This window comes from Diabrotica virgifera, chromosome 2 (assembly GCF_917563875.1).
Source record: "Diabrotica virgifera virgifera chromosome 2, PGI_DIABVI_V3a".
NCBI classification, from domain to species: domain Eukaryota; kingdom Metazoa; phylum Arthropoda; class Insecta; order Coleoptera; family Chrysomelidae; genus Diabrotica; species Diabrotica virgifera.
The window spans coordinates 178,053,558-178,077,246 of record NC_065444.1 but is presented as its reverse complement, the minus strand read 5'-3'; the positions used below and the strand labels follow the sequence as shown (position 1 = coordinate 178,077,246).

The window sequence follows — 23,689 nt, the reverse complement described above, 5'->3', positions numbered from 1 at the left end:
ATGAGTATGGATATACCACGTGCATGGAAAGAGTACATCATAGTTCCAATTCTTAAGCCACACAAATCACCAAACTGTCCGGATTCGTATAGAGGCATTTCACTATCATCATGTGTGTTAAAAACAATGGAAAGAATGATTAAATGTAGACTAGAATTATGGTTAGAAAAAAATTCTAAAATACCTGCAACACAATTCGGCTTTAGAAAATCATGTTCTACGATGGAAAATTTAACGCACTTAATACTGGATATATATAACTCATTTTCCGCCAACAAGTCGGTATTTGCTACATTCATAGACATAGAAAACGCATATGACAATGTGAACCTACAACTTCTATACCACAAAATGAAGGAAATAGGACTGCCAGATACACTCTGCTGGAAACTTCATCAACTTTACATCAATAGAACTCTTTATCTTCAAATCAATAACAAACTAATAGGACCCAGAGTTTCAAACATCGGGTTACCCCAAGGGAGCATCTTAAGTCCAATATTATACACTATTTATACAGCGCATATAGGTCAAAGCATAATTACTAGCAAACAAGGTAAAATATTACAATTCGCAGATGATATATGCATATATGTAGACCAATTGGAAATAGAACAAGGCAGTAGAAAAATAAATACAGTATTTAAACATCTACAAGAAGACCTAGATCAAATAGCATTAAACATATCAACAAAAAAAACACAAGCTTGTATATTCTCCCGAAAACGAAACATTCCAGAAGTAGTGGAGTTGCAAAATGTCTCGTTTAAAGTTCAACCTAAAGTTAAATATTTGGGTATTATACTGGATAGGAAAATGATTTGGAAAGATCATATTGAGTATATCGTAGCAAGAGCTGACAAAGGGTACAATGCGTTACGAGCAGTAAACTATACAACCTGGGGAGCAGATCCCAACATAGCATTACTAATGTATAGGTCATATATAAGGTCAATATTAGATTACGGATGTTACTTTTACAATCAAGCCGCCAAAACCCATCTTCAAAAAATAGACATCCTTTCTAATAAATGTCTCAGATTATGTATAGGAGCTTTGATGATTACTCCAATATCAAACCTAAGCGTAGAATGTAATGAACCACCGTTATGGTTAAGAAGGAAAATTCTGTGTGAAAAATTTATAACTAAAATGATAACTAAAGAAAGCATAATATGTAACAACTGCCACAAACTTTGTATAAATGACCTAACCACAGAATACTGGAGGAAAAAGACAACATTACTACTTGCTGAAAGTTACAATAGATTAAGACAATTTAAAAATAAACTACATACATCAACTCTGCCATCTATGTTTCAGATAAATCTAAACAATATACCAAACATACAACCAACCTACATGAGAGATTACTCGAAATTTCCAGTGTACTTAAGGAATGCCATGTTTAATGTGGATATAGAAACTTTATTTCCGGGACATTACCAAATTTATACCGATGCCTCAAAAATGAATTCGAGGGTGGCCGCTGCCGTGTGGGACCCTAGGACAAGGTATAAAGAGGGTATACGACTTAATGAAAATTTTACAACATTTTCAGCAGAACTTATTGCAATACTGAGAGCATTGCAGTATATAAGCAGTATAAACAATAATGAAGAGAAATTCCTAATCCTTACAGACAGCAAAAGTGCTTTACTTAAACTGGAAAGTTTGAAGGACATATCAAACTACATATATATTGATATTATTAAGGCATATATCGCACTTAAGGATAAGGGCAAACAAATATCATTTTGTTGGGTAAAAGCCCACTCTAACCTTAAACACAATGAAATAGTAGATACTTTAGCTAAGAAGGCTACCGAACAAGAAATTGAAAGTGAATATAAATTAACATTAAATGATATTTACGCTAATATTACTAGCAATAAAACCAAAACCTGGCAACAATGGTATAACAACTCAACAAAAGGGCTATTCTATAAAAACATACAATTAAATATTCCAGCTAAATCCTGGTTTAATCATTATCACGGCGAAAAAATCGTTGTTTCATATATATGCAGACTTAGATTTGGACACTGTCTAATTCCAGAACACAAATTTAAAATAGGTCTTAGTGATAGTAATCTTTGTGAATGTGGTGAGTTAGGATCTGCAGAACACATGATACTAAACTGTAGACTAAAGATAATCGAAATAAATCATTTCATGAATCAAGTATATAGAGAAACCAATATTACAAGACCTTTTAATCTAATAACAATATTATCTAGTTTAGACGAACGTGTATATGAGATCCTAATTAAACACATACTTAGTATAAAATTAAAATTGTAAACTATAATACCTGTGTTTATCCCATTTGTCTACCTACCTTTCCGTGGTCTAGTCTTGTGTGTGTGCATTGCTCTGAAAGACCCCTGAGCAGAAGTACTCCTTGTTGACATTCCTTATAATACAATTAAAAAAAAAAAGACAAAAAAAAATAATAATAAAAAAAAAGAAAAAAAAAAGAAAGAAAAAAAAAAGAAAGAAAAAAAAGAAAGAAAAAAAAATATATATAAAAATAAATGAAAAAAAAAAAAAAAATAATAATAATAAAAAAAAACATAATAAAGAATAATATTGAATAATACTAGAATATATTTATGATATAGATATACGTATATAAATGTGTAATATTGTATGATTGTAGCTAAAGATTAAATTATCCATTTATTGTTATAGAATCTAGGTATATCTTTAAAATACAAAATCTTATTTGAATAGTAATATGTGAGATAAATATCTGTAGAGCAAAAATAAGTTCGGCTAATGGATTAAGTCCACAGTCAGGAAATTCGATGACACACACACACACAATAACTATCGAACTTAAATTATTACAGTTTTGAAATAAAAATGTATACCATTTTTATTCAGTTGCAATGCGAAAGCAAAACTGTCTTATTTTTCACTTAGAACATAGAGCGCAAACCAACACTCTAAATCGACTATTTTCGACTCTATTTGGAGTCATCATCAGAGAGGCGTAGGTTTGCTGCGTGGTTTAACCTACGCTTCTCTGATGATGACTCCAAATAGGGTCGAAAATCGTAGATTTAGAGTGCTGATTTGCGCTCTCTGTTCTAAGTGACAAATAAGACAGTTTTGCCTTCGCATTGCAACTGAATAAAAATGGTACACATTTTTATTTCATTTTATATTAGTTTTACTCCTTTGAATAACTAAGTCTATTTTCCGTTGGAATTTACCAGCTGAACAGACGGGGTCGTGAATTGTAAGTTTTTGAATTCCCTCGTGTCTTCTTCGCTTCAGCATCCATCTGGCTTGCAATTTTTAGAAGGCATGGAGGTGTTAGGAATATTTTTAATATTTTTTAATATTTTTAATATTTCTATTAGGTTGAAAACTTTAAAACTTTGACTATTACAATTTTCTTAGGGATAGTGCTTTAGATATTTCTGTAGAAATGTGAAAATAGAAAGAAAATTTATTTACTACACTTTTCTTCGGAACGTGCGATTTGTACACGATTCCATTATTTGTCGATATTTTATAAGTAAGTAGGAAATACCTTAAAGCATAGGCGGAAAATTTCGGCTCCAATGCTTTTGAACTGCATTAATTTTTTTCGAATCCTGAGAAAACTAATAAGTATTTTTGAAAAATTGAAATTCACAATAAAAGACTACCTTATTCCAAGGGTCGAAAGTCCCTGAAAATTTCTATAATGTTTATTTTAATAAGTTACAGGGGTGACAAACAGAGAGAATTGATTGTGATTTTTAATTTCAAATATCTCGTTCAAGAGAAACTTTTTGTTTATTTTAAGTGACTTTCGGCCCCCGGTAATAATATAATCTTTTATTCTGCGTTTAAATGTTTCAAAGATATTTATTAGTTTTCTCAGAAATTAAATAAAAAACTTTATAACGAAGAAACATAGGTTAACTTATAGTAGTATTAGAATTAAATCTTAAGCTGTCTCTCCTTAATATATTATTATTGTTTACTTCTTTTCCTTTTTCATTTAAAAAGTATACGAGCCTAAATTTTGCGCCTACCCCCTAACAGGCAAAATATATCTTATCTTAGTGAGTTTTTACGGGTCTAGGACGTTTCATCGCCGCCGTTTCGATGCCGCCAGTTCATCGCCGGCCGATTCATCGTCGGCCGTTTCGATGCCGCCGGTTCATCGCCAGTCAGTTAATCGCTAACTGATATATTTCCGAATTTTCGACCAATTTTCGACAGTTACATTTATTATTTATTTTTAGTATCAATTAGGAATTCTAGGAAATGCGAGATATGACCATTCCCGTTGCCATACTTAATCTTTTAATATACTTTTAAACTTTTATAATATAAAATATAATTTAACACTACAAATTTAATACTCTTTAGTATCAAATTTAGGGGAAGTAGAAATAGAACAGTAAATTAATATAATAATATTTTTTATCTATTTATTTGTCATAAGTTTTGAACTGAATTTAACGTCGTGTCGTGTCACCTCCCATAATACAAGATCAACTGACTAACTGGCGATGAAACGGCCGGCGATGAAACGGCCGGCGATGAAATGGACTGACGATGAACCGGCGGCATCGAAACGGCGGTGATGAACTGGCGGCGATGAAACGTCCCATTACGGTTTTTACCATAGAGGTAAAATCCACCCTAACTGGAGGCTGAAATCCATCCCAACTAAGAGGTGGGAACCATTTATTAAAAATTATGTCAAAAATCGATAAAAAATAATTCTAAGCAAATAGAGTTTTATAGAGTTTTTTCAAAGAATCAATACTTTGAGGCTTATTGGTGATTAAAAATTTCAACTTATTTCCGATATAATGTTTTTCTACGGCCGTGCTTAAACAGCCACTTTCTAGCATTCATTTCGTTTGCGAAAGTTGCACTTTTCCGCACGGCGTGCGTAAAAGTAAATTTTCTCGCACGGCGTGCGGAAAAGTAGAATACCTTCTAATATTGCATTATAATATACTATAATACATGCAATAAACTAATACTTAGATATTATTTACTAATTTATTTCAAATGTATTTTATTGTGTTCATGTTTTAATGAAATTAACGCAATAATTCGATGAAATAAAATTTTTTTGACATAATATTTAAAAGTTAAATCAGTAGACAATTACAATGGTTTTAAATCATCATCATGGAAACCAATATATGGTCGTCGTGGTAACCCATTATATTGAAAGTTTGGTTTTGACAACCTTGCCAAAGAATTAATTTGTGTATTTTCACTCCTAAATAAAAATTGATGTGACTCTATTTTTTGTGGCTTTTTTCCAAACGTACGGCCCTAGAAAAAATATTGTTCCTAACTCACGCGGAAAGTGAATTCCCCGCACTCGACTGCTTGCCCGAACTCCGCTATCGCGTCGTTCGGGTCAACGGCAGTCTCGTGCGTGAAAGTATCACTTTCCGCACTAGTTAGGAAAATAACTATTTCAATCGAATGACGAATAACTCAAAAAAAAAGGTGAATATTAACGAAAAGTTATTAACGTATTTAACGAAAAGTTTTAAAAATTCAACAATAAATAACAGAAAAACTATGAATTTACCAAGACTTAAAATTCTTATTTTCCCAGTAAAAAGTGATATAATATATTGTTCACCAGTAATACTTTATAGAACTCTCTAGCAGCTAGTATATAAACTAATTATGACGAAAATAGGCTTATTTCCTGTTTTTTTTTCGCGAAAAAAATTATTACCCTTGTTATTTCTACAATAACTGCAATAATTAAGCATTATCAATTTAAAATTTACTTTTTTTATTTTTTAAACTCGAAGTCGATTATCCAGTGATTCCCAACCGGGGGGCGATCGCCCCCTTGGGGGCGATTTGAGATTTTCAGGGGGGCGATAGAGCTAAGGGGACGATATGGGGGGCAATAGAGAAAAGGGGGCGATAAGGTGGGCGATTAGCATCCGGGAAAAGAGAAATGGGTAATAGAGAAGAAAAAACAATACTTTCGATCGGATATCCATAGGATAATAAAAAGTAATTAAATGTACACCAATGCAGGTAATAATAACACAAACATCTCGTCTAGTAACAGAGGGCTATGAATCATGATACAATTTAATTCTATAGGTAAGTAATACATTATAATTAATTCTGCATTTTCCTTTTATCGAGCTTTCGTATTGGGCGAACATCCGCACAAAAGAGAAGGGGATAGAAGTGGGATAAGAATGATGAGAGTAGGTACCGACTCTGCCGATCTGACTCCAACAAAAAGTGTACGGCCAAAATTGTGGTCGTTTTGTCATCTATCTATCTTTTGCCCTTCATTTGTCCAAAGTTGAACGTAGGCCTCCCCCTTATTTTTCCACTCTTCTTCGTTCAGTGCTAATCCTGTCCATCTGGTCCCAGCGTATCTTTTTGGGTCATTCGACCATCTCATCTGTGGTCTGCCCTTTCCTCTTTTACGGTCCCAAGGTCTCCAGTGGATTGTCGCATCATTCCATCTTCCGTATTTTTGTCTGTTGTTTTATCATGTTTTTAACTAGAGAGTAGCTGCATGTTTGTTTAGATCTTTCACTTTGGTGTTATTTCTGATCCATATATTTTTATTTTTGTCACTTATCTTGATACCCATCATCTTTCTTTCCATTGCCCTTTGAGTATTGGCCATTCTTTCCATATTTTCCTTCGTGAAGGTCCATGTCTGTGCTTCATATGTAAATATTGGTCTTGTCATAGATTAGGTAAATAAAATTAAAGCAAAACCAAAGAATGATGGAATATTTCGTACACTCTGACACTTTGTAAAGAAAATGATGAGATATTTAATACATTGCTACTACAGTACTACATACGGAAGTCCGCTGGCTTTCGAAAGGGAATTGCTTACGGCTGTTCTGCAGTCTCATGGATACTATTATCGAATTTCTGATAACTACTGACCCCACACTGAGTACAGCACTACAAGAGTAGCGAAATCATCATCCAGCCTCAGAAGTCCACTGCTGAACATAGGCCTCCTCCCCTCGTTTCCAACCCCATCTATCCTGCGCCGCTCTCATCCAGTTTTTATTTACCTTTCTTAAGTCGTCAGTCCATCTTGTAGGCGGTCGACCGACGCTTCTCTTGTCTTCTCTGGGCCTCCATTCCAATAACCTCTTCGTCCATCGCCCATCTGTCATTCTGGCTATGTGTCCTGCCCATCTCCACTTCAACCTGGCTATCCTCTCGATGACGTCAGTCACCTTTGTTTTTCTCCTGATTTCTTCGTTTCTGATTTTGTCTCGCAGAGTTATTCCTAACATTGACCGCTCCATTCTTCTCTGCGTGACTCTTTTGGTAGCCGAGACTTTTGTTAAGGTGAGTGTTTCTGATCCGTACGTCAAGACTGGGAGGACGCACTGATCAAATACCTTTCTCTTTAGGCATGTGGGCAACTCACTTTTAAAAGTGTCTCTCAGTTTTCCAAATGCTGCCCACCCAAGACCTAGTCTTCTCTTCGAAATGACATCGCTTAACTATCAGATATTTCTGAAAAATTAAATGGAACAAATTTGGAATTACAAAGGAAGAACATAAATATGGCCAAAGCGAAGGGAGTAGTCGGAGCATTCATTGACAAAACTATCTATTTTTGAAGAAAATATACAGAGAGGAGGTCTGACCAAATTCCCCAGAAATCATCATGTGGTTATTCTGAGGATCTTCAAACATATTGCCTCCACCTTGGAGGGGATTTGAGGTACATAGCTATTAACCAACATTGAGCCAGACATAAAGAAATTTATGTGAGTATCACCAGGCCCAAGGGAGAAATTAACAATTATTACTAACCATGTTCACCAACACGTGGACAAAATGCAAGAGGCATAAGATCGAAATAGAGGGAAAATTATGAGAGAGAACTATGTCCAGCAGTGGACAAGCGAAGATTGAATGATGACTTACCATGTATCATTTTACGAAATGTAAAAATAAATCAATATTGTACTGAATAATTTTTTGTTTCAATTTAATTGGGGAGGGGGGCGATTATAGTATTCACAACCGGTGAAACCTGTCTAAGGGGGCGATCATGGGAAAAAGGTTGGGAACCACTGGATTATACTACCTTCGCTGTTATTCTCGAGATAAATGCTTTTCAGGCTACCTGTGAAAATGGTGGTACAAGAATGTCTACGTCAACGTGTCAAAACTAGGTTTTTAATGTGTAATTAATATATTTTTAAACAAAGATAAATCTAAAGGACAGAAGTCCTGTAGATCTCTATAGGCTGGAAAGCAACATTTTGGTAACAACCTTTAATCTGACCCTACTATAATTTGCAAAGCAAACAGACCGATAAAAAATAGTAGACATAGGAGAATCTAAAATATACACTCTACATCTTCCTATTTATTTAGGTAATATTCTAAGCATTAAATTTTGTAGGGGAGTGCATATAGATTTTAACTTCGAAAAAAATCAAACAAGATAGAACTTTTTGTAATTTCATTAAGAAATGTTTAATAAACAACATATCAAAAAGTTCTACTCGAGAAGTTGAAGCTTCATTTTTTATTAAACAAATGAACTACGAAATTAGATGTTTTTTAAATAACTCCAAAAATATGAATTTTAGAAAAAAACTGACTTGACCATTGAAAAATTCAGAAAATTTTACAAAAAAAAAAACATTATATAAAGAATTTTCTAATATTAAATCTGTATCTTCTATAATTTTTTAATTATAACGCTAAGTCACCCTTCTCACAAACATTGGCGCACTGTAAAATAACGTACGGCGAAGTGCATGGTTGAGTTATTTTAATGTAATTCTTTAACTAATGAATCAAATAAAATTTTACAAATTGAACATGAACGAAGAATAATTAAGCTATATTATGGTTATAATAGAAAGAAATAAAATGTATGGGCATAACTCCGGTATGGGAGGAAAATAAGCCTTACATGAATTATGTTTAAAAATGATTTAAAAATGTGTAACTAATACAGTTTTTCTTATAAAACTCTCAGTTTTCCACAACTTACCTTTCAAGCATCTTACTAAATGATGTTTCGTTCAAAAAAAAAATCTCAAAAATTTAACTCAAATGATATGACGTCTCAAAAAATGTAATTTTTGAAATCTTCGTAGTTTTATAGAATTACCATGAATTTAAGACGGTATTACTCAAGTTTCAACAGATCTATTACAGTTTTATAAGTGCTTTTTTAAAGCCTAGGATGTAATCTCTAAAATGCACTAAATTATTTTACTTTAGAAATGAAACAGACTATTTCTTTTTGAGAAAATTAAGAAAGATAACAAAAATGTAACACAAAAACCGAAAATTACCAGCTAAAAAAATGTTTATATAAAGTGATCAAAACTTTTTTCTGTAAAACTTACCTAAAATACATTTAATAATAAGCTTCAACAATAATAAAAATGTTCAGCAAAAAAAAATTTTTAGCTCTTATACAGTATGTCTGCGTAACTTGGAGCCTATTGATAACTTTTTTATTATCAGTTTTACGAAAAAAAGTTATTCTTTATAAAATACTCTACATTATATATAGTCTAAGATGCAATCATCAAATATCAAATTTAATTAATGTTATACGAGGTATGTCAAGAAATATGAAGTTCACTCAAGAGTAAAGTACCATTATATTTCACTATATCGAAAATTGTTATTAAGAAAAGTTGTTTGGAATTCAAAAATTTGTTTTAATGTTCAATTACATCCTTCTAATTAAAATATTGTGAATAATAAAGGCAATTCTTAAGAAAAATTCGTATTTTTAACATACCTCGTATAAAATTAAAAAAGTTTGATGTCTGATAGTTGTGTCTTAGATTTTAGACCAGGGAGAGCATTTTATGAAGAATAACTTTTTTTCGTAAAAGTGATAATAAAATAGTTATCATAATTGTAATAAAATGATGATGAGTATCCGGAATTTGAGAAAAAATTTGATGTTTTTTTTTATTAGAATGATGTAATTGTATATTTAGACATAGTTTCTAATTTCCAACAACTTTTCATAATAGCATATTTTGATGTGCTGGAATATAAAGGTACTTTACTCTTTAACGAAATTCATATTTTTGACATTATTCGTATAAAATTGATAAAATTTGATATCTGATGGTTGAGTTTTAGATTTTTGACTATTCAGAGCATTTTATTAAGAATAACTTTTTTTCGTAAATTTGTAATAAAAAAGTTTTCCATGTGGTTACTAAGCTACGCAGACACACTGGATAAGAGCTTCTGTATAAGAATTTTCAAATTGCAATGCCATATTCAGATTCAGCATAATTAAAAACAAAATAGAAACATATTTGATCAAAGTAAAATGATGAATTTAACGATATTTTTAAGATTATTTATACAAAACAATTGTTATTGTTTAAACAATTAATAAACAATTAGCGGACAAATCTGCGAGTAGAACTTTTTACTTTAATATGTGTATAAACTAACAAAAAAGTTTTAGAAGAATATAAGCTTGTTTGAATTTTTCCATGTTTTCGTTCATGTTTTCGTTCTAATTGCACTCCCCTATTAATTTGTTTCAGGGATCATCATCAGTTGAGATCTTTATATTCATCAGAACTGCCAGTAGGGCAGTCAATGAGGGTATTTGGCTTCGAATTCCATCCTACTACATCGATTTACTCGATATTTTCACAGTAAGTAGGGAATATCTCATGAAACAAAGTCTACCCTATGGCGATGTGCACTTTTATCTTGGGGTGGTCCCCACCCCTTCCCGGGAGTGAAAAATGTTTTGGTTAAAATAGCCACGAAAGATGCTAGAGAACCTATTTTTAGCAGAAACTTTTCTATAATTATTTTTTGAAAACTCAATACTTTTTTATTCGTGGTTGAAAATTGGCCATTTTCATTGAAAAATGACACCTTTTCGGACGGATTTTTGTGAATACCTTAAAAACTATGCATCTATCAAAGATATTCGTTCCCTAATAAATCTTCTAGTTATAATAGAAAGAGGGATATGGTAGGTAAAAAGAGTTTGTTTTTTTGCTGCATGCTCAAATCGGTGTATTCAACTTGAAATAATAGAGAAACGGTCGATTTTAGGTATATAATGATACTTACAACTTTTATAGTGCTTGAAAGACCTTTAAAATGAGCAATACTAAATGTCGATTGCATTCAAACTAAGCCAGATATTCTACAAAAATTTGGTGACTAATGTAGTCTAAGAAGAAATGTATATTTAACCCCTCATCCATCAGAATTTAAATACATCGTTTTCCTTCTACAATACTTTTTATTAAAGTATTATGTATATGTTCAAAAAGTTGGACTGGTTTAAAATGAATGGTTTTTGAAATAAATAAGATCAAATTATAGAGCGCATCTTTAAATTTTCTTAAAAATCTTCCTTTTTCTCCATGTAACTCGAAAATGATAAGAGATACGTAAAAAAGATACCACAAAAAATATAGGGTTTTCTTAAATGAAAATTTCCATTTTATTTGTCGTTACTGTATCTCTTATCATTTTCAAGTTACATGGAGAAAAAGGAAGATTTTTAAGCACCTTTAAAAATGCTCTCTATAATTTGATCTTTTTTTTTTCAAAAACCATTCATTTTAAACCCGTCCAACTTTCTAAACATAGAAATAACACTATAGTAAAAGGTATTGTAGAAGGAAAACGATGCATTTACATTTTGGTGGATGGGCGTTAAAATTACTTCTCATTTTTTCTTAAAACACATTAGTTATCAATTTTGTTTATACCCTATTCCACGAACATACGCCTGTTTTGGATTACTTCGACAACGAATATTTTACTGTGCAAAATAAGAAGAACGAAAGTAAATTGCAAATTACATTGTTGTTTATTGGAATAATCATTAGAGCCATTTACTTTCGTACTTCTTATGTTGCACAGTAAAATATTCGTTGTCTAAGTAATCCAAAACAGGTGTATGTTCGTGGAATGGCCCATACAGCATATCTCGCTTAGTTTTAATGTAATGGACCTTTAATATAGCTCATTTTAAAGGTTTTTTCAAGCACTAAAAAAGGTATTGGTGGCATTATACACGTAAAATCGACCGTTTCTCTGCTATTTCAAGTTGAATACACTAAATTGAGAATATACCAAAAAACTAACTATTTTCACCTACCATATCCCTTTTTGTATTCTAACTAGAAGAGTTATGGAGGCAAGTGTCTCTTTGTTTTTTATAATTTACATAAAATGTTAAATATAATTTTTTTAGTTAGATGCATAGTCTTTAAGATATTCGCAAAAAACCTTTCGAAAAGGTATTATGTTTCAATGAAAATGGCCAATTTTCAACCACGAATAACTCAAAAAGTATTGAGTTTTCAAAAAAAATTATGGAACAGTTTTTGCTTAGAAGCGAATTCCGTGATAATTTTAACCAAAAAATTTTTGAACCTTCTCAGGTGTGGAAACCACCCCCAAGATAAAAGCACACATCGGCATAGGGCAGACTATGAATTAGGAGATAAGTAGAGGCTAGGCCCAAAATTTCATTAAAATCCATGCAGTAGGATAGAATTCGGAGGTAATATCCTATTCTTGCTCCCATTGACTGGCGTACAGTCGTGTACCCTGAAGCAAAATTATTGGCTGTTGGACGCATTAGCGACATCTATTTAAACAAAGAATCAGAGGATAGAAGGAAAAATAAAGGACAGATGTCCTATAGATCTTTATAGGTTGGAGAGCAAAATTTCTGGTAACAACCTTTATGCTGAGCCTTTTATAATTTGCAAGGCAAACAGATCTATAGGACTCCTGTCCTTTAGATTTATCTTTGTTTGAACTGGATAGCTGGATTTAATTTTGCTTGAAGATACACCACCGGCAGTTCTGATGACCTTATAACGAAGAAACATAGGTAAAGAGCCACCGCAAACTGCAGACTTTTTATCGGCCTATGGTTTAGTCGGGTTGGGCTGTTAGTGCGCATACCGAGCCAACTAAACAGTCGGGTTGGTGAAGGGGGCGCAGACTAGCAACCACTGTCGACCAACTATTCTCGAACGATTTACTAAAGTTCGTATTTGACTGTTTAAGTGAGTGGTTGCATAATGAAAAAATTGTCCAGAAATGTGATTATTGCTCTCTTACAACGGAGGAGGAAAACCAAGAAAAGATTCCGAGAGTATTGGGTGCATCCAATTCTCAGTAATACATTATTGAGTGGAAAATTTTACACGTTGCATACTAAATTACTTGATTACCTAAAAAGTTTTTCGCCTTTTATCGGATGAGCATGGCCAGCTTCAATTTCTCGCTTTTATGTTCTCGATACTGAAATATGGACTTGAATGCTGGACATTGAAGCAGGAACACATAAATAAGCTACAGTCATTTGAAATGTGGTGTTAAAGAAGGATGCTTAGAATAGAATGGACACAGAAGAAAAGGAACACGGAAGTATTGCGAGAAATGGGTAAAGAATGCGAATTAATAAACAAAATAAAAATAAGAAAGTTACAATATCTGAAACAAGTAATGAGGGGAGAGTGATATGAAATGCTAAGACTGATAATACAGGGAAAGATAAAAGGCTGAAGGAGTGTAGGAAGAAGGAAAGTGGTTGAAGAATTTAAGGGACTGGTTTAAATGCAGTTCTATAGAACTCCTTAGAGCAGTGGTAGATAGAGTAAAGATAGTGATGATGCTATCCAACATCCGATTAGTAGACGGCACTTAAAGAAGAAGAAGAAGTAACCAACTTCGGTAGACCTACCGAAATTGCGGTAGCCCTGGCAACACTGCCCTAAACCATCTTTCTTATCTTTTCTCTACGAAAGTTTAATGAGAATTTTAGCGTGGAATCGTGGAAATACCAATATATATTGTCAAAGCAAAAGACACTAATACATTTTCTAAAGATAGGCTATTCTCTTTGTTATTTCTATTTATATTGTTAACATACGTGACTTACAACAATGGAATGGATATTAGGATATTTGCATCTTTGTTTACATTACTGTAGTTCTCTACTTCTCTGAAAGGATAACAAAAGGCTACTTTCCTTCATTGTCTTAAACATGACTGTATTCAAAAATTCAAACCGTCATTTACATTTCGGATTACCGAATCCGAAAATTGTCCGAGAATTCTCCAAACGAGTACTATTGGCCGATAAAACAATCGTCGTGTGTGATCACTTTGTAGTTAGCCAATACTGATTAAACAGTCGGCCGATAGTTGGCCGACTTTTTAGTTTGAATGCAGTCGGGACGCCCATCAAACTTTTTTGTCGGCCAATCGGTTTAATGTGCGCATCTGCATATACCTCTCTGTACTGATTAAGAAGCCGAATAAACTATAGGCCGATAAAAAATCTGCAGTTTGCGGGGGCTCTAACTTATATTAGTAGCCTTTGAAACAAATTAAATCTTAAGCTATCTCTCCTTAATATATTTTTACTCTGTGTTATTTATTTATTCCGTTTTTAATTTATTGGTTTCTTTTACTTATTTGGATTTATTTATTAATGAAATGAGTATTATTTTACCTAAATGTTCACAGGAAATATGCAAATTACTACTACAGAAAACTAGATCCAAATGTACACCAGGTCCAAATACAAGTTCAAACGCGACTAGAGATCCCAACTTTGCAATTGGACTTTTCAGAACAAAACAAAAACTTCTTGCATGTATATGCCAATGATATTTTACTGAAAAACCAATACGACCATCATAAGTATGTGGTTTTACGAAATACCAGCGGAGTCGAATGCGAAGTCGATATATATGTGGAGTGTCCATTTTATTTCAAAAAGTCTAAAAAAGAACGATCTGACCGAATGACAATGGTGTCAACTGGTGGAAGTGCGAGAGAAGTATGTTTTCATTTACCATTTATATTGACACATTGAAGTCTTTTTCTTCTAATGGCGCTACAACCCTTTGTGAGTCTTGGCCTGCTTAACAATGTTCTTCCATTCTGCCCTGTCGGATACTTTTCTTCGCCAATGCCTGATGTTCATGGTTTTAAGATTCCCCTTTACATCGTCTATCCATCTTTTATGGGGCCTTCCTCTTGTTCTATTTTCTTGGCGCTTCCATCTCTGGATTACTTTCACAGCTCGATTATATGGCATTCGTTCTAAGTGACCAAGCCAGTTTAGTCTTTAAGACTTTACAAATCTAACAATACTTGCTTCTTCTTCTTCTTCTTCTTCTACAGCACTACAGCTTAAATTGAGCCTTGGCCTCCTTTATTTTTTGCCTCCACCCTTGCTTGTCTGTGACTGCTCTTCTCCATACACGGACTCCTAAAAGGGCTTGTGCGTCGCTGTTTACTGTGTCTTCCCTGCGCTTTCTTGGCTTTCCAACCGGTCTCTTTCCCTGCATTCTAGCATTCAGTGCTTATTTTGGTAGCCTATCCTCTCTCATCCTTTGTATCCTAATGAATCTTTGTATTCTAATGAAGTCTGACAGGAGTGTTTCCTTATAAAGTTGATAAAGCTCGTTGTTGTATCGGCTTCTGAAGATTCCGTTTTCTCTCACAGGTCCTAGTATTCTCCTCAGTACTTTTCTTTTGAATGTTTCTTTCAGGACCTATGCTTCACTGCCATAGCATGATATTGGTCGAATTAAGGTTTTATAGATTCTTATTTTTGTATTTCGGTGGACATTTTTAGACCGAAATATATGGGAGGGGGCAAAATTAGCTCTGTTTGCAATTCACCACGAACCATCGCTGCAATATGTTGGTCCAAATATCTTCCTTAGTATTTTGCGCTCAAATATTCTCATTTGATTTTCGTTAGCGATTGAGAGGGTCCCATTTTACATACATATATGACTAATGGTCTAATTACTGTTTTGTATATTCTAAGCTTAGACTCACGATTCAGTAACTTACTTTTCATTAAGTCTTTGTATGCATAAATACACTTATTACCGCTAAGAATCGGTGCTTGTATTTCTTGTCCTGTGTTGTCGTTGTCATTTATTATTGAGCCTAGATAGGGAAAATTAATTCGTAGGTATGGTTGTCTGCCTTCAGTTTAGCATGTTGATTCGACTTTGTGCACTCCTATCACATATTTTGTTTTACTTTCATTATATAAATTTTATATATGTCAATGTCACCGTAGCAGCTTACCATTTCAGCTGTATAGCTTTTTCGCTTAATACCCTTCTGTTGCGGCATATTCAGAGGCGGCTTTACCTATTGTGCAGGGTGTGCGGGGCACACGGGCGCCGGGATGTTGGGGGCGCCGAGCGCCAAAGAGCGGGTCCTTTACTCATAGAGGTATATATTAACATAGAGTGAGCCCTCACTCCACCACCACTGACGACAAGATCTCTTCGACTGGTTTGCGGTATCTCTTTCTAGCACAATGTATCGAGAAACATAACATGAAACTAAGTGGGGGTACGGGACGGCAAGTGAAATAAGGAGAATTACTTTATTCTTCTTTTTTCTTTAATTATTATGACAAGTGACAAGACAACATAACCCAAATAATTTAATCCGGCCCTATTTCTATTTTTGAACAAAATGTTGGAAATATCTTAGTTTATTTTTAGTTCTAGCTTATTTATGGCTAGATTGAAAATCTGAATTTTCTAATATTGGTTCATGATTATCATCAGGGACTTGATTCGGTTCTTAAACAGGTAAATTTTCTGTCTCATCTGATATTGATTTGGTAGTGGAATTCTTTAGTGTATTATTTGGACTTTCATTTTCATCTTAATCACTATTGTGATTCAATAATTTTAGGCCACTTTTAGGAGCTGAGTACTTCGTTGCAACTGTACTTTTCTTTCTGTTTGGATACTGCATTAAGGCATAATCTACATTGGCTTCTAAAAGATAATCCTTTTCAACTAAAGGATCAAACTTACTCATTCATACAAATTTTCTTAGTAATACTTTGTCTGAATCTTTCATGAAGAAATAGAATTTCTGCTAGTTGATCTTCATTGATAAGTAAACACATGTTCATGATGTGTACAATTGGTTGCTGTAGACAGTAAACTTCATATAGAGTGCAGAGCATCTGGTATATAGAACATTTTTCCATTTAGTGATGTCTAAATTTCTGGTTTTCAATGCTAGATTCACTGCTTTCCATATAACTCCATTGTATCTTTTAACTTGACCATTTCCTTCAATATGGTGTCGTTCTACTTGAAGATATTCCTTTAGAGTGTAGGTAATTAATAAATTCTTGGTAAGTCAAGCTAGTCCCCCTGTCTGACTGGACGTATCTTAGCATGGAAATCTTGAAAATTCATCAATTTTTTTTTGTTCAGAATCTGTGAGGATACGTGAGAAAAAAGTAACGGGTCTTCCAGATTGACTCAGCATGATAGCAATAGCAAATTCATTCATGTATCTGTTTCAACAATGAGAATTTATTTTTCATTAATTACTGTCCATAGAAGTGCAATATTGTATATCCCAAAATATTTATAGCTTTTGATTGTAGTGACATTTATTTTGATTTAAAGTTAACCCATATTTTTTAACGGCATTTAAAAACTTCAAATCATAGCTATCTTGATCCTCACCACTAACTGTTACGTCATCTAAATAAGCGTAAACCCCTTGTAGATTTTCTTTTTTATTGATAGAATCAATGGCTCTCTAAAAATATGATACTCCATTGGTCACCCCAAGAGGAATACGACAAAATTGGTAAAGGCATCCACTTTCCTCAAAAGCTGTACATGGTTTGTCAGATTCATGAATTGGCTATTCTCATTTAAAAAAATATTTGATTACGTCATCACGCCCAGATGGATGACGTCACTAGTATGTTGTATACAGTAGATCCCCGAAAATCCGAACTAATTAGGGGGACAGCCTGTTCGGATTCTGAAAAGTTCGGATTATTCGAAAGTCAGCCTAACCAGTAATTCAAAGCTCTCCTGCAAAACGTGTAACCTGGCTATGAGAAAACCGAAGTAAATTTATGTTTAACCTTTATAAGCACTACATATAAAGTACCTACGTATTTATTTTTAAGAAATTTTAAATGTCAAAGTCCTACGAATCCAATATTGTTCAATTTTCTGGTTATACTTTGTATAATAAACATGTATTTAAGTTTTTGTCTTGAATTTTTAAAAAAATTTTCACTTTCCGTTAGTTCGGATTTGCAGGGTTCTACTGTATGTCAAAAATATATATGGGGGGGGGGGGGCCAAAATATATTGAATAACCCTGTACATCAAGAAATTTACTACCAACGTCTCTGTTACTGAATATATCACTAAGTACAGGGCAACCTATTTAAAACTTAAAAAATCAGCTAAAAAATTAAACTATCAAAATCATCTGAGAAGCTTTAAAAGTGTTGCAAAAGAAATTTGGTCCATAATAAACAATCTTCTTCGAAATCAAACTCACAAAGCTCAAACATTTTCCCTTCCAGACCATGAATACTTTATTAATGTGAGTAAAATTATAACATCAACTATTTTGTCACAAGAGATCAATTTTGTTAAGATCCGATTTCCTATCTCCCTAATTCAAGAAAGGTCTCAAATTCATTATTTATAAGACTAGTTGATTAATCTGAACTGATCCAAACAATCAATAGTATCAAAAGCAAATCTTCCTGTAGTACTGATGGACTATCCATAAAAATTGTCTCAAATCTCCCAGAAAATGTGTTGGGAGTCCTCATCCCACTAATGACTCTTTTAAGGGGCTATCCTAGTGTAAAAGAACGAAATTCACATACTTTTTTTGGGAATATCTAAAATAAAAAGTACTGTACCAATTGTTTTGAAAATTTGCATGACTATTTATTATAAAAAGAAGTACAAGTAAAACAATTTTCATAAAAAAAAATAATGAAAATTTAACGATTTATGCCCTATCTACTGGCACAGTGAAAATAAAAAACATGGCTCCACTGCTGCAGCGATTGGGACTAATAGAGATCCTGAATTATAAAATTGCAAATACATATTGATTATTGAAATATAAGTTATTTCCTATACCATCAATTAGGATTTTTGGAAAAATGACGAAGTGTTGAAATTTTTTTAAATTAGCTAGAACATTTTCAGTTTCAAAAACTGCCAAATTGACATTTTTTATCCGATTAAAAAAATCCCTATTTGATGGTATAGAAAATAACCTATATTTCAATAATAACTTTGATATTTTATGTTTCAGGATCTCTTTTAGTCCCAATCACTGCAGCAGTGGAGCTATGTTTTTATTTTCACTGTGCTAGTAGATGGCGAATAAATCGTTTAATTTTCAATATTTTTTTATGAAAATTGTTTCACATGTACTTTTTATAACAAATGTTCAGTAGTAATAACCCGAGGACATTGATAATTGTTCGAAAAAATTTTATAACAGATTTCGAAAGCTTGTTGCTTGGAAACAGACCGACGCCGTAGGCGGAGGTCTGTTGCCTGTAAGCAACAAGCTTGAGAAAGTTGTTAAAAGGTTTTTGAGCATTTATCAATGTTCGAGGGTTATTCGGATAGAAAATTTTTTGCTGATATAAAATTAATAATAATTTCATTAATATTCTCATCAGTATTACAACCAAATCGCGACATTTTGAAATATTGAATATTTGAAATGTCAAAATCGAAATGAAACGAAATGTAGGTATCCATAGCTACATGATTGAGTGAAAACAGCCCATGGGATCTGTTTTCAGTATAATGTTGGTTTTATTGGTTGTATTCAATCAGATGACCACAAATTAATTGATTTCATTGGATTTCTAATTGAGCAAAAAATTTTCAAAATAATTGTTACAGTACTTTTTATTTTAGAAATTCCCAAAAAAGTATATGAATTTCATACTTTTACACTAGGATAGCCCCTTAAGAAAGGTAAATTTCTAGAGCTGCCTAAAGACAGCCATCATTATTCCTCTTCATAAGGGTGGTGAAAAATCTAATGCCTGCAATTATAGACCTATTGCATTACTACTGGTACTCTCAAATAGGACTCATATTACACAAGTATAAAAACTTGTTGCTGGTATGAGCACATTGTGTAAATGTTAGGATTTAAAGAGGATATAAAAACCTTCAATACAATTATGAGCGTTAGTCTCTTTATATCCTAACATTTTTTTTGTTATTGTTTTAGTTTATTATTGTTTTATTGTGTTTATTATTGTTTTTTATGACTCTGTAAGTTTTGTGTATAAATTGTACAATTTTCCATGACAATAAAGCATTTTTCTATTCTAAGTTGTCTATTTGTTAAACCAAAGCATTGATTATTATTACAAAATATTAATATAATCAATTAAATAATATTAATCTCACAAACAATATAGGAAGTATAGTTAAAAAGAATAAACATAGTAATCCACAAGGAAATAAATCTGCACATAGCTATAGCCCAAAGTAACTTCTGTTGTTTATCCAAATCTTCAATAGTCAAAAACATTTGTGTAAAATTAGATTCTAGCAGTTTCTCCTTTTCCTACATTTAAAATAGCTGGTGTTTATTCCTAAAAACAACAAATACATAAATAAAAACTCTAAATTGTATACCATAAAAAAATCATACAAATATGACAAAATATCACAAGAGTATTTTAACATTATTTAAGGACAATTGCCATAATAAGCCACAACAAAAATGTATTAAGCGAAAAAGCTATAGAGCTGAAACAGGAAGTTGCTATGTTTGGTCTATATATTAATAAAAGTAAAAAAAAATACCTAAATGGAATATAACAACGGATTCTTATCGGTAATAAGAAGTGTTTTTATGCATACAAAGACGTAATGAAAAGTAAGTTACTGTTACTGAATCGTGAGTATAAGCTTAGAATCTACAAAACAGTAATTACACCAGTGGTCACATATGGATGTGAAATGTGGACCATCTCAACCACTAATGAAAATCAACTGAGAATATTTGAGCGTAAAATACTAAGGAACATATTTGGACCAACACATTGTAGAGATGGTTCATGGATAATTAAAATGAACCACAAGCTGAATGAACTAATGCAGAGCGCAGATATTGTTAGATTTGTAAAGTCTCAAAGACTAAACTTTCTTGGTCGCTTAGAAAAAATGTCAGATAATCGAGCTGTGATGTCAGAGATGGAAGCCCCAAGGAAATATAACAAGAGGAAGGCCCTGTAACAGATGGATAGACGATGTAGAGAAGGATCTTAAAACCATAAATATCAGGCAGTGGTGCAGGAAAGTAGCGACAGGGCAGAATAGAAGAATGCTGTTAAGCAGGCAAAGATTTACAAATGGTTGTAGTGTCATTAGAAGAAGAAGATTTAAGGACAGTTTAGGCAGGCTATATGCATTAAGGCATTATTAAGCTTTGCATTTAACCATATTGTAATACACTATATCTTACATGGTCAAGCATGATTTTCTTTACATAACCCTTGTTCTAAACTAGAACCGAATTGGTAAGTACATATATATTTTTATTGTAGACATTTTAAAAACTTATTACTTAGTTGAATTACTTTAAACTTACCACTTATAAAATGTTTACTACATACTCTCATATTTTAATTTGTGGTCTGTTCTCTTTATTGCTTTTATCCAATGTTCCTGCCTTTGTTTGGATAAAATTCATTTAAATGTATTGCATGGGGGAAATGTATAGCCTTGGGAACAGTAAAAAGTGAGGATTTTATCCCTGTCTGTCCTATTCCCGCAATTTACAGGCTTCTCAAGAAAGCCCTTGCTACAAGTCGGTCAAACACAAGGAAAGGTGTTTTTTCTTTTTTACACACAAACAAATTGACACAAACTGATAATTACTATGGGATAATTCAGTTCTGTAGGCTATAAACAACTTTATATTTAATTTACTATCACAATTTCGCTGCACAATTAAAAATAAAAAACAAAACCAAACAGAATATTCCTCTAAAAACATCTACAAATTACAAATAAATGTCAATGTCCAATGTAAACAGTGACTAAATAAAAATAACAGGAAAGACATCAGCTAACTTCGTACTTCTCCTAACTTAAAAATGACGTTTATCATACTGTCGCAGCTTTACTATGTGTAAGAGTGAAGTAGCACTAATCCAAAGAAAAAAGATGGTGTCGTCACTTCGCTCCGAATGATACTCTCTCTATGTCAATATATACCTCTATGCCTTTACTTTGTAATTGAGTAGGTTATTCTGAAGCTGTGAATACCTATTTGCTCCCGACATCATTTAGTATTGCACTATTTGCATCTGGATTTCTGTTTACATTATAAGCTTACCTAATACCGTATGTACTAGTACTAGGTAGGTACCTATTCGACTATTCCAATTTGGCTGCTTGTCTACCAAAGGGCGCCGGACTGCACACGGGCGCTACATGAGCTAGAGCCGCCTCTGGGATATTATGGCAACATCATCCGCATATGCGCATATTTGCATAGATCTTGTATTAATACAACCATTCATATCCAATTTTCTAACAACAGCTTCTAAAGTTAGATTAAAAAGTGTTGTTGATAAGGCATCACCTTGCCTAACTCCATTGTCAATATCAAATGCCTCTGTCATATCTCCATCTATTCTCACCATAGCTTTGGAACCCTCCAAAGTCATTCGTATAAGTTTAACTAATGGGTATCCCTAACATAGATAGTTGCTTTAACATCTTTGGTCGATCTACTCCATCAAACGCCCGTTTGAGATAGATATACAAGTTGTAAATTGGTACATATACAGGGTGTCCCGGAAAATAGTGCGTTCCTTCAAGGTACGGGCTAAGGGTACCATTTAGAGCAAAAAATCTGATAAAATTTTTTTGTAAAGTCAACCGTTTTCAAAAAAATAATTTATTAATTTTAATGCATTTAATTAATGTCCACAGAAACGCAAATACAACCGCCAACTCTGCGTTTCTTCTTCTGTGTAAAAATAATTTTACTGTAACTCAACTATCATGAATCATCGACCATTGGGCATACTATGTATTGATAAAATACTGATAACAGTGATAGAAAAACAGCATAATATTTGTGTTTATTAAATATCTAATAAATAAGGTTTGTAAAGTTTGTAACTTACATGAAAATTTTTTATTACAATCAAGCTACGTCTTCAGGAAGTATCTATCGGTATATCATGTTACAAAAATTTGATTACTACATTTCTCCATTCAATCTTCTGGGAAATTCTTCATAATACTTTTGGCAATTATGAGAGTTAAACACACCATTTCTCGTAAAACAAGCTTTATCTGCACACAACACTTTACACAGAAATTCGGGTTCTCTGAAGATTTTGTTTTGAAACCATCTACAAATCCTTAAACTTCGAGGTAAATCGCCTTGGTGTACTTAAATCTTGCACTAATTATACACTATAGGTACGATCGAAATCATGACAATACCACAACAATACGATGTATTCTCGGGTTACAGGTAATTATGATATGACTGTTTGTGTTTACAATAATTTTAAATATCTTCGCTATGTCAAAATAAATAAAACTACCGGGTTGCGTTGCCAACTTTATTTCTTTGAGGCAACAGATGACTTTAGAAAAAAATTTAAAAGAAAGTTTTCTTTTAAATGGTGCATTCTACCCACACCTTTAAGGAACGCACTATTTTCCGGACACCCTGTATATTATATTCAACACATTTTTTATGTATACCTACCTCTAAACATACGTATTTGGTCTATAGCTGACCTGGTTGGTCTAAAACCACATTGGTATTCACCAAGCATTTCTTCCGAAAACGATTC

General features: G+C 32.9%; 1 protein-coding gene and 2 long non-coding RNA genes across 4 annotated transcripts in view; 2 read left to right on the top strand and 1 right to left on the bottom strand.

Annotated features, from left to right (window-relative positions):
• The window catches only part of LOC114329172 (uncharacterized), a 245,730-nt gene that overhangs the window by 157,391 nt on the left and 64,650 nt on the right, over window positions 1-23,689 (top strand). For both annotated transcript variants that reach the window (XM_050642944.1, XM_050642943.1), the window contains exon 22: window positions 14,521-14,836. In XM_050642944.1, the coding sequence (XP_050498901.1) occupies window positions 14,521-14,836 (316 nt within the window). The remainder of the gene's footprint in view (window positions 1-14,520; window positions 14,837-23,689) is intronic.
• On the top strand, window positions 16,301-20,189 carry LOC126879736 (uncharacterized). The gene is made up of 2 exons (XR_007696229.1): window positions 16,301-16,625; window positions 19,144-20,189. It is a non-coding gene; the product is annotated as an uncharacterized LOC126879736 (long non-coding RNA).
• LOC114327470 (uncharacterized) lies at window positions 20,176-22,093 on the bottom strand. Its single transcript, XR_003651991.2, has 2 exons — window positions 21,457-22,093; window positions 20,176-20,455 (listed from the first exon to the last, which is right to left on the bottom strand). It is a non-coding gene; the product is annotated as an uncharacterized LOC114327470 (long non-coding RNA).